The following is an 11,728-nucleotide window of genomic DNA, read 5'->3' on the forward strand; positions in this document are numbered from 1 at the left end:
ATTTTGGGGGTCCACTGCATTTATTAGCAGCCATTGCTTCTCCTGCTTGTCATAGAACACCATATCAGGACAGTTAGCTGAAACAATTTCTACTGCTATGTTCCACATTATGGTGGAGTCTCCAATGTTGACAATAGCCAATGCTGTTATTTCTATTGTTGTGATTACGATGATCATTATTATTACTCATATTATCTTCGTGAACCTGAACTGGATTAGGTGGATTTGAAATCATTACTATTAATATTATTAGAGAGTTTACCCTTAAAACACTGGAATAATGGCTGCAGAAAATGGACTTTGCAATCATACGTAAATAACAAACTAGAAATCTGTCATTCCAAGCAGTAATAGACACTTGTAAAACAGATTATAAAATAGATGGATGAACTACTTTTAAAATAGTAGAATAAACAGTAAGTAAGAATTGTCCTGGCCATTGATTCAAGTGTGTTCAATATGTGCATTAGACGCTACTAACTGCATGTTACATCTATTCTTCTATTCTAGATTTTACACCACAGCAATGTCCAATCTGGATGATAGACAACCAATTGCCTATTTTTATGGATGATTTTATTCTCTCTACCTCATCAGACTGCGATTTTAGATGCACAATTGAGTGGTTTGCTGCAGAATTGGATAAGTAATTAGAATTTCCAAATATAAGGTCATGGTATACTCCCAGAAATGTGTGAGTTGCTCTCCGTATGTTTGAAATAGCAATGGTGGAATCCAAGTATTGGGGTCTTGCTCATGAGTGATTGTGAGTCTGACAGGTGGAACAGTGTAGTGGAATTATCTTTGCAAATATTCTACCAGAGTGTTGTGGTGAAGTGGAAACTACATCCCCAATTATTTAGCCTATGTCCTCATTGTCACTTCCGGCTAGGAGCTCTGGGTAGTGCATACAACAATGAGCTTGAGGATGCAAGGAAACTAAATTATGTTTCAGTTTAACACTGCTAGGGTGATTCTCTTCTTGATAAGATGAGGAACTTACCAGTGTGGGATGACTTTAGAATAGAACCATGGTTTCACCAGATCTAGAGAAGCCGGCTGAGATTGTTTGGGCATTTTGTTTGCTTTCCAGGCGTACTTCACTGGAACATTTAACTCTCAACTAGTTTGGGAATCCTCAGGAATTCCCCAGACAAAGCTAATGTATGTTGCTAAAGAAATAATGATGATCCATTACATTGTGTTGCCAACATGATTCTCATCAGAATAAGCAGATATTAAGTGATGTGTGGAAATGCATTAATATCAATGGGAAATAGTTGCACAACCAAAAGGCATCCAGCCATGTTTTCTCTAAATCCAAACAAATGCTACAAAGAAGATTGATTTAATATTGAAGTATGAATACTTTAACTGTAAAGCAAATGGTTACAATTACATTCTCTGTCATCAGCCAATACCCATGACGCTAAGATACTCATTTGCTCTCCATGACATGAAAAGGTCATCATTAATGGTATACCCTTAAGAGATTTTCCATTCAGATCCACAGTCTAATACTCTAGTGCTATGCAAAAGTTATAATCCATACTAGGAAAACATTGGCTGCCAACGAAGCCTCCTAGTTTGACCAGTGTATTCTGCAAAATTTTAGATTTTCCACTCTAACTGGTGCAGTGCCAGAGTGTCATGCATACCATTTCTCCAAAGAGAGATTGTATTTTTTACCAAGATCCCAAATACTTTCTTTTTTACCTGGCTACAACATTGACATTTCTGAGATATAATTTTTAAATCATTTGTGACTAAATCAATTCTGGATGAGCTACAATAGCATTCCTTAACTAATCAATAGCTCAGCCAACTAAACTAGACAAAATGTTTTTTCAAAATTCTTGCTTCAGTGGAGTAAACACATTTGTCACGAAATAGGAAAAGACACCTTGTGAAGCTCTGGTCTCAATCTACTATACATAATGTTCCTTTGCCTGGGTGTGAAAAGAAGTAGGGGTGCCATGAAAAATAAGCCCCAAATCTAACACAGCAGCCTGTTTTCAGGAAATCAGAAGCAATTTTCTTTACTTTTGATGACATCTTTGCAAACTATTTTCAGCCCTCCAAAGTTGTGGAATAAGCGAAAGAATGAATTTCCAGCAGCCGATCCAGCAAAAACAGTAACAGAGCTGCCAGAATATGAGGACTGAGAGGCGAGGCAGAAACTAAATGGATATCTATCTATAATGTTACTTTCTCTGTAAGGTACCACACGATGGTGCATATTCATTCATTTCCAGGAGGGCTGCACTTACTTCACTTACATTAGCATTAAACTTGCATCGCATGGTGTGCCAGCTTTCACCTTCTTCTGACTCTAAGTCCCACTAGTTGTTTGTGGCCTCAGTGCTCACTAATAAGTGTAGAGCTGCTGCACAGTTTAGAGTATATATCTGTGCAGAAAGTCCTCTGCCCCTGCTGTACTAAGATTGTAATAAAACAGTCTGAGAATCTGCAGCAACACCCTCAAATGTAAAATGTCATCATCTATCAATTTACTTTCTAGTGTTGTAGACCACTGGAACCCATACTAGCATCACTGAGCACAAGGCTGGATCCTGCCAGTCCATTGCAGGCCACAATTGAAATTATTGCTTTGATTTATGATGTATTTTCATCTAAAACATAGAAATTAGCTATTATTTCAAAGGAAAGCATGCTTACTAAATAGACACAATGCAGTTTGCAGTGTGCTAACACTGAAAATGAGAATTAAAGCTCATAAAAAACAATAATTGAATAAAATACTATGGTCATACTGGATGTTCCATGAAGTACCTTCATATGTCATGTGCCTCATCGGTAGCACTAAGATTATTGAGAATTCAGGCTGCCAGTCTGAGAGCAATCCCGATGGAGTTAGAACATTTCTTATTCTCCACACCCCTGTAATTGTTCAAAAATCAGTGAGGTGAGCCCCTCTAGGACTCAGGTGAATCGTTCAATCTTTATATAACATAGTGCCCTTCACAGAGCTTGTCATCACAAAGCAGACAAACATACAACTCAAAGGAAGCACTAGAGGTTAGTAAGCACGGTGGTGAGTGACATGCTGGCACACAAGGACTGCATTTGGTCAAACGCAGCAGCCTGACTGGACTTATATGACAAACAGATCACTGGACACCAAACAGCCGGAAAGCTGCTACTCCACTAAATCAGTGCTCAGTTAGGTCCCCTGGGCACTCCTTTGCATCACACAATTGGGTATGTTGTTCCTTACATTTCTGCATTTCTATAAATTCTACTGTTGATTCAGTTGCTGCAAATAACTGTTTAGGTATGTAAACACATAATTAATCCCTTAGTGCACTAGCACTGACCATTGCCACAAGAATTATCCATCTTGCTTAATTTCAGGAAACATATTTCAAAGGACAGCTTAGCGGCTCTGTAATTTTGTTTTTGATTTGGTTTCCATTTTACCACCCACAGGTTTTCTCTAAGGATGATACTTAGCTTTGTACCTGACAGATGTTCTCCTGGAGGTTGGAAAAGCAATTGTCTCATGGAAAAGGAAGTTATATTTTCCTGTCTACTTGGCTACCTGACAAACCCTTTCCAAGGAGATGTGGTGCATAACATTTTTGTCTAACTTTTCTAAGATAAGTGCATTCTACAGCTTTGTATAATTTCTGGTAATGTCTTACTTGTGCTCCTCAGATGTTCAAAGACGTACTCCATGAGACTTGTAAATTGCTAAAGAGGTGGACTTAAATGGATAACGCATTAAGATAATATTCTGTCTGATCACCATGCTGAATATGAGGGAATTAATTAAATATTTTGGATTGCTTATGTAAATTGAAGTAATCTTAGCCATGAAAGACACTATAGGTAACAAAGATTTTAAAAAATAAGCATCTCAACCCTTACTAATTTTTGGTAATAGTTTATCTGTGAATCTCATGCATAGTGGTGTTTATGTTTAAATGTGAGCTAGCTGGCCCTGAAAATCCCAAGTCACCAGTGTCACTGGCCACTTCTGTTGAAATGGATTTTATGAAAACTGAGTTACTAGTCATCCTGAAAGATGCCATATAAAATAATAGAATGACTGATATAAATTATCATCATGGCAATGAAGTAAGTGCAGTAGAACAATATGGTTTATCCCTTTCTGAAAAACTACTACAGTACTTCCAGAACTAATGATTCTGTGTAACCAGGGTAAAATTACATTTGATAATTTTTTGTAAAGTTTCCTTTAGAAAGCCTCACCATGTACGCTTGTGACCACAATGAATAACAAATTTCACATTACTGTAATATTTGGCATTGTTGCAGCACACAGATTAAAAAAGACAACTTTGAACCCTGCCAGTCTCTAATTGAGTGGAGTTTGAATATTCTGTCCTGGTCCAAACAGGTTAAGTTGGTGGGCAACTCTTAGTAAGGCCATATACCCTAGAGCCCCCTCATTAGGGTTGGTTCTTGTCCTTGTGTCAGGGTGGGTGTCAGCTGTCTTGATCAATGGGTGGAGCTGGCATCAGTTTTACTTATCATCACACTTTTGAATAAACCTGAGTGCCACAGCCTTATCACCGTGCTTACTGGGCCATGTCCTGATTAGGATGTTGAGTTTGTAAGTTCACAATGTGTTTGATTGGGGCTGCTGGAGCTCTCACAAATCATAAGGCATGATAGATGGCTGACTGCAGGCTTTAAATCAGTTGAGGAGTGTGTCCTGCCGAGGACTGGCCTCTCCAAGTTTAAATTACACCGAAAACTCACTTTAAGCCTCTTGCTTCTTAGATAAACTGTACTTGTATTCCTTTGCTCTTGAGCGGCTGTTTTGTATGTACCATACTGATACTGATGGTACAGTGCTGTGAATTAGCATCAATGTCAGACTTCTCCTGTGATTATTCACTTGGTTTCCAATTTATTCTTCCATTGGATTTCGACATTTATAGGCTTTTGCCAGTATTTAGCTGAATCAGAATTATATTACACTTTGTTATCTTACTACCTCCAACTACAGTCCAACATGTTTAGGTTCTGTGATGGGACTATTCAAAGTTTGATTGATTAGTGCCCCACAAGGAGTCCATTCCTTGATTTTACCCGTTAAAGAAATACACCAAATTTTTATATATATATATATACATATATATATATATATATACATATATATATATATATATATATATATATATATATATATATATATATATATATATATATATATATATTGTGAAGGCTGGCCCCGGCACAGACAGACGGACAGCATACTTTGCTCCACACACTTTTATTTACACTAATATTTACAGTTCAGTGCACTCACGCAACCCCAGTGCCTTCTTGCACCGATTCCCCCAAAGTCCAGGGCCCACAGTCTCTTGTGCCTTCCTGGCGCCTCCTGTCCTCACTCTCCAGCTCAGTCCTTCTTCCTCCCGACTTCCACCAATCACTGGAGGGAGGCGGCCCCTTAAATAATGCCCCGGATGAGCCCCAGGTGCTTCTGCCTCTAGCCACGCCCAAGCGTGGCGGAAGTGTCGGCTGTCTTCCTGGCCGCTCTCCGGTGCCACACAAAGTCTTCCCCGGCACTTCCTGGTGTGGCGGAAGTGCGGGCTCCCGGGATAATTAGGCACGGGCGCCGCCTGGCGGTGGCCACGGGTCCCTACAGGGCTGGGCTTCAAAGCCCTGTACCCGAGGCCCCCTGCCTAACCAGGACGGACGCCCCCACTCCGTCTGGAGGAGGCACTCGCCTCCTCCGGTCCTCCAAGCGCCCCGCCGGGCTCCAGCCCCAACCGGCAACCGCACGGGATAAACCGGCATTGGGGCGCCGCCTGGCGGTGACCACGGGCCCCTACAGGGAAGGGCTTCCATGCCCTCAACCCGTGGCCCCCAACAGAACCAGGACGGACGCCTCGCGGTCTGGAGGAGGCACAAGCCCTCCTCACGTCCTCCTGGGCGTCCCGGCCGGGCTCCAGCCCCGGCCGGGGGCCACAATATATATATATTACTGCGGTGGGTTGGCACCCTGCCCAGGATTGGTTCCTGCCTTGTGCCCTATGTTGGCTGGGATTGGCTACAGCAGACCCCGTGACCCTGTGTTCGGATTCAGCGGGTTGGAAAATGGATGGATGGATATATATCTTACTTACCCTGTGTACTTTGTAGTGATGGTGGAGAAAATAATTAAATTTAATGTTTTTGTGGAGAAGAGACATAACAAAATTTCTGAGAACAGGACCCAGTGAAACCAACACTGGAAAACAGTGAACAGTATTAAATGGAAGACTTGCCTCTCCCCCATGTTCATTACTCATTGGTCATGTCTTTAATTTAAAAGTGAGGGGGCTTCTTGTTTGTGGAATACTTTCATTTTCTGGATTTATGTAATAACCAGTAACGGCGCACTGCACAATAACGTGCAGTGAATACACTTGATTCCTAGTTTTCATCCTCTTTCTCTGTACGTTTAGCATTCGTTTGCTCAGAGGTTGATGTGCTTGCTGCCTTATGAGCAGCTCTCCTTTTCTTCACCCTTGCTGCCCACTTCTTCTCTTCTTTTGTCAGCATCTTTTCACATTAAAACTGATTAAGTCAGTGTTTGTGTTGTAATTACTTAGTACATTTTCCTTAATTTTTCACTTCAGCTGGCACTTAAGTCTTCAATCTGCCTCAAGAGACATCATGTAGTATATGTGTACCAAATTTCAATAGGTCAAACAGTTTGTGAGTTAGAGGTGATTTAAAATCCTGGACAGACAAATGAACAGCCACTGTAGCGTATTATATATAAAGATATTTTAGCGAAAAAAAAATACACTCATGTGGCATTTTGTGAGCAGTGGCTTCAGGGGCTTAAGCTTCTCATCTTCCTGATACCCTCCACTTGAACCCCAACACCATCGTTCTTCAATCTGACCAGCATGTATGAGTTGGTTGAAACCCCGAAGATGGCCCTCTTCCGCGCTCTTCAATCTGAAATCCATGTGCGACTCACATGAAATCCTAAGAGGTCCCCCCTGGGTCTTCAATCTAAAATTCATGTACAACTCACATGACGTCCAAATGGGATGGTTCTTCAGACTGACATCCAGGTAGAACTAAACCAGAGTTTAGTATGCCTTGCATTTGCTGTATCCCTGCTATATCTGCTAATACAAATACCACACCTGGTTATGAGGACTTGATGTGTAGATTATGCAACATGTGTAATGTGATATTTTTCATGGACGTTTTTGATACTGTTTGTGCAGCATTGGTCACCATTGGTTCCCATTCAATCAGAAACTTTACTATATATGCTGTCCACAAAAAAACATTAAATTAAAAAAATGTTCAGCCATCTCTGAACTGCATGAGGTAAGTAACGTAAAAAATCATTTGAGGCTGGAGTTTTAGTTTGATTCTAGGATATAAGCATATCCCTCAAATTATTACCTAGTCTGAAAACAGACGAATGTCTTAAAAAAAAGGTTAAGAAAGTTAACAGACATAAACAAATTGACACATAAGCCCCCATGAGCTCTCCGGCTAGCCCATGTTCAGAATGGGTGGTGTTCGCGTGAACGGGACACCTTAGCGCCTCTCCCAATAAATAAGAAGCCTTTTCACCACGACTTATGAAACCAGAACAACATAGCCTTTATGTGGAACTGATGGGGGAAGCCGTTCGCCATCCCGTCGCCCTGCCTTTCAAGCCTTTCCTTGGGAACCCAGGAGCCCAGATGTGAAGACAGCTGGACGTGCGGTATGCGGGAGCTCCCCCATTCTGTGTGTGGGGCTTGTATACGTTTGCGGTGCTCTTTAAATGCCTGCCCCCAAGCTATTTTAGCCTTTCATTTTAAGAATGCGCTGATTTTGTAGCTCCTGGAAAAAAAACGCTGCGGCTTTAATCAGAGTTCTCCTGCTTTAAGGTTTCTGTGCCTCTCAATTGAGGGAGCTGAACTGTAATTTGAGAGCAGACATATCCTAGGGATAGCATTTAGCGGAAAAAAGACAGAGAGAAATAGAGTGAGCGACAGAGGGGGGAGAGAGAGAGGGGGAAGAGTGGGAGTGAGACATTGAGAGCGAGGGAGCGAGCAGGAGGCAGCGCAGTACCATTGCATTCCAGATGTTGAGAGAGAAACAGAAAAAGGTCCGCTAAGTCCAGGAGAGAAGACCGAACGCCTGCCGCGTCCGCGTATCTGCCCGTCACCCTGCCCTCTGTCAGCCGCGGCGGGATGTGACGGACTAGGCTGCAGTTCGGCAGCGCCCGCCTGACCCTGACCGCTTGCAGACTCGCACGCCCACTCGCACGCTCGGCTCACACTAGCAAGCGAAGCATGTACTCCGGCGTAACTCTACTGTTGGTCGCCACTCTGCGGCTGCTGCCCCCAACCGCAGCCTATTACACCGGTCCGCTGTTCCCCGAGATGTCCAACGGGACGCTGCACCACTACTTTGTGCCCGACGGTGACTACGAGGACAACGACGACCCCGAGAAATGTCAGATGCTCTTTAAGATGACCGATCAGCGCCGATGCGAGCTGGAGGGTGATCGGGACGAAGCGTTGCGGGATGAATACATCCTGCTGAGTCGGCAGGTGGAAGACGCGGCCAGAGTGTTGGAAGGCATCGGCAAGAGCATCTCGTATGACCTGGACGGCGAGGAGAGTTACGGGAGCTACTTAAGGAGAGAGACCAGTCAAATCAGCGAGGCGTTCGGCAATTCCGAGAAGTCCCTGCTGGAGCTGGAGGTCAAGTTCAAGCAGAGTCAGGAACAGGAGCTCAAAGAGGAGCATCGGGTCAACGACGATTTTCTGGACATGATTCTCAACAGTCGACAGGTTCTGAAGGAGACATTGGAGATCTCGGCTGCACTGAAGGACAAACATGAGCTGCTGGCAATGGTCATACGGAGCCACGGGGCCAGACTTAGTAGACTCCGAAATGAATATCTTAAGGTGTAAAGGTGCTGTGGGACTGGCGGGACTCCTTCACTCTAACGTGAAAACCATGAAGATTTGAATTCCCAAATACCCAGAGTGTTTTAGGACAAACTACAGAGTTGCTAGCAGATATGGGCTTTTTCGTAACAAATAATAAGCTCAGGTGTGAGTCTTATGGAGGATTCACAGAGGATGAAAAGCGGACATGAGGTCTGAAAACCTTACAGAATCAGATATGAGCACACTGTCTACAACACAAGGAAGGAGAACAAGGTAGAGCAGACGGAGGCTTAATAGCCAACAAGTCATTTCTAAAGTCTCTTTTACTTTTTAGCAAGTACCTTTCTCTTGGTTTTGCCCAAAAGTAGCGTGGTGACAATTATGTGGGAGGAATGTGGGCTTCTCTAATTGTCATCCTGACTTATTTAAGCAATCAGGATATCAGCATTTATAAAGCTGATGGGTGTTGTTGCTCACTGATGCCTCAGCTTTCATTGCTGCATTATGAAGTGCTATCTCCATCTCTTTTTAAGCTAATAATTTAAAAAGATTCATAAAAAACAGGTTAGCAGGCATGAAGGAAGTGAGACTCTGGACTGGAGTTGCTTCTCCTCAAACTGCAAAACCTGGTCTGTCAAAAGGTGCTAAATTCTTAAACAAACACTAGAGAGAAGCCAAGCTTGCTGAGTCTTTAGTCTGCCAGCCTGATCTCATTTACTCTCGCTCATTTAATCTCATGCCCACTTAGACATAATGGGCATACAACACGGTGAGCAGTGAAGAGATCAGAACTGATAGTCTGAATGGTGTCTTCTGCATATCCCTCAGTACTGTTTTAAGTGACTCTTTTAAATGAGGTTTGCTTTTATTTACACATTTAGAGTACTACCAATGTCATACAGTATTTTTTCTATTTAATGAAGCAAATCAAGTTCTGATATATATATATATATATATATATATATATATATATATATATACATACAGTGTGTTTGTATATATATATATATACATATACATATATATGTATGTATGTATGTATGTATGTATGTATGTATAGATTGGTGAGGCATTCTCCTATGACAGACAGCACTTGCCTCATTTTTGATTTTCCTGATACACCAAAGGCTGTGACATTTCCTATTATGATGTCCAGGAGCAGCATAATATCTTAGCTACTTTATTATTCATATAATTATGATTCATTTAACACTTCCTTTCCAAGCCCTCCATAAAACATTGTAGTCACTTGGTGTTATTAAAAAAAAAGTGCATTTCAAGTTGTCAACTTCGAAAGTTTAAAAAAAAAACAAAAACAAAATGATCCAGCTGAACAAATAATAACCTCAATCAAAGTTAATTGGAAGCTATTAAGTTGGAACGAAAACCAGAAAACCCTGCGGCCCTTCCGGCTTGAAGCTGCTCATCCCTGATTTCGGCAAGCGTCTTACTCATAGATAGTAGGAATTCTGTGGAGATGGTGTCATGTCCAACTTCTGGATCCTGGAGGGCATCCAGTGCATTAAAAAATGGCTTTGTGGCCAAATTCAAAACAGAGATGGTGCTGAGTTCATTTTTGTGGTTGTACTGTGTTCTGTCTCCAGTGGAGAGAGAGAGAGAGAGAGAGAGAGAGAGAGAGAGAGAGAAAAACACATACAAACAAACACAGACATCTAAAGTGTAACCAGATTTCTGTCATTTGACTTATGCAGCATAGAGAAGGACAAGTGTGAAAAAGGAAAGGCTGTCAGCAGTAAGTGCTGGAGACTTTCATTGCCTCCTGCAGGAAGTCTATTGATTAGAAGTAAAACTAACACAGAGAATGACATCATTTTTATTATATTATTATCTTTTCAAACATATTTAACTCATTTCAGGGTGGTGGAGGGCTGAAGCCTAACCCAGCATCACTGAGTGCAAGGCAGGGCCCACTAACTGTCACACACACAGGGTCGGCTGAGAACTGGCAAACCCCCAGACATCATTTTCATTTACTGAATTCAAGCACGATGTGATGAATGATTTCAGTTGCTCTAAAAGTTTCATTATTGTTTGTGCTATATGATCATTTGAAAAGGAAATACTTGTAATGCTGAGATGAGGTTATAGTGTGCAGTGCTTGCGTGCCAGTCTCTATAATAAGCTATGACTTCTTCTTACTTGGACAGAATAGGATTCTGCTCAAAAAACCAGTGTCCTCTTTAGGTCATCTTACATCTAACTGAATTCTCATTCATTAGACCCTGTAAGACAAAGCAGTTACGTTTGCCTGCTGAGAGTGACTGCTTTCTTCTATCAGTTTCTTTAAATAAGCATTATAGTGTAATTTGTTTTGCCACTATACTTATAAAAAGAAGAAATCATTTTAATAGTTGTAACAATAAATTGACTAAAAATACAGTACACATGACATTTATGGCGTATGGGCAGGTAAGCACTTTACTAATTCTGCAGCTCACCTAAGACTTGGAAACAGTTGACCAGGCAGGAGAAAACTGAAGCAGGTGTATAAAAGCCTTATTCATGCAAAAGCTGAAGGAGTAAAGGGAGTGACATCCTAAAACACAAGCATGCCTTTAAATTTTAGCTTTATATAGAGCCCTGTTCAAATTCATTTAAAGCAACAAAAAAAAGTAAAGTGTATACGTCAGTTGGTAAATAGGGGAATACAAAGAGGTATTATATGTATATTAACTAAAAGGATGTTAATGTTTAAATTAGGACATTCCTCATTTTGTGATGGTAATTGCTTGCAAAGTTGTTAAGTAAAGTGAGAATTTATTAAGATTTGAATAAAAAGGCAGGCTTACAAGAATAGTGTTAATTCT

The 11,728-nt window shown here is 41.4% G+C and overlaps 1 protein-coding gene across 1 annotated transcript; it reads left to right on the forward strand.

Annotated features, from left to right (window-relative positions):
* Window positions 1-7,846: 7,846 nt before the first annotated feature.
* Window positions 7,847-9,831, forward strand: LOC120529679 (fin bud initiation factor-like). The gene has a single exon (XM_039753702.1). It carries the CDS (start codon window positions 8,295-8,297, stop codon window positions 8,919-8,921), a length of 627 nt encoding a protein of 208 aa, XP_039609636.1. The 5' UTR covers window positions 7,847-8,294; the 3' UTR covers window positions 8,922-9,831.
* The last annotated feature ends 1,897 nt before the right edge of the window (window positions 9,832-11,728 follow it).

This window comes from Polypterus senegalus, chromosome 1, assembly GCF_016835505.1.
Source record: "Polypterus senegalus isolate Bchr_013 chromosome 1, ASM1683550v1, whole genome shotgun sequence".
Lineage (NCBI taxonomy): Eukaryota > Metazoa > Chordata > Cladistia > Polypteriformes > Polypteridae > Polypterus > Polypterus senegalus.

Coding starts and splice junctions, on each gene's coding strand:
- LOC120529679 (XM_039753702.1), top strand. CDS start 8,295: ATGTACTCCGGCGTAACTCTACTGTTGGTCGCCACTCTGCGGCTGCTG.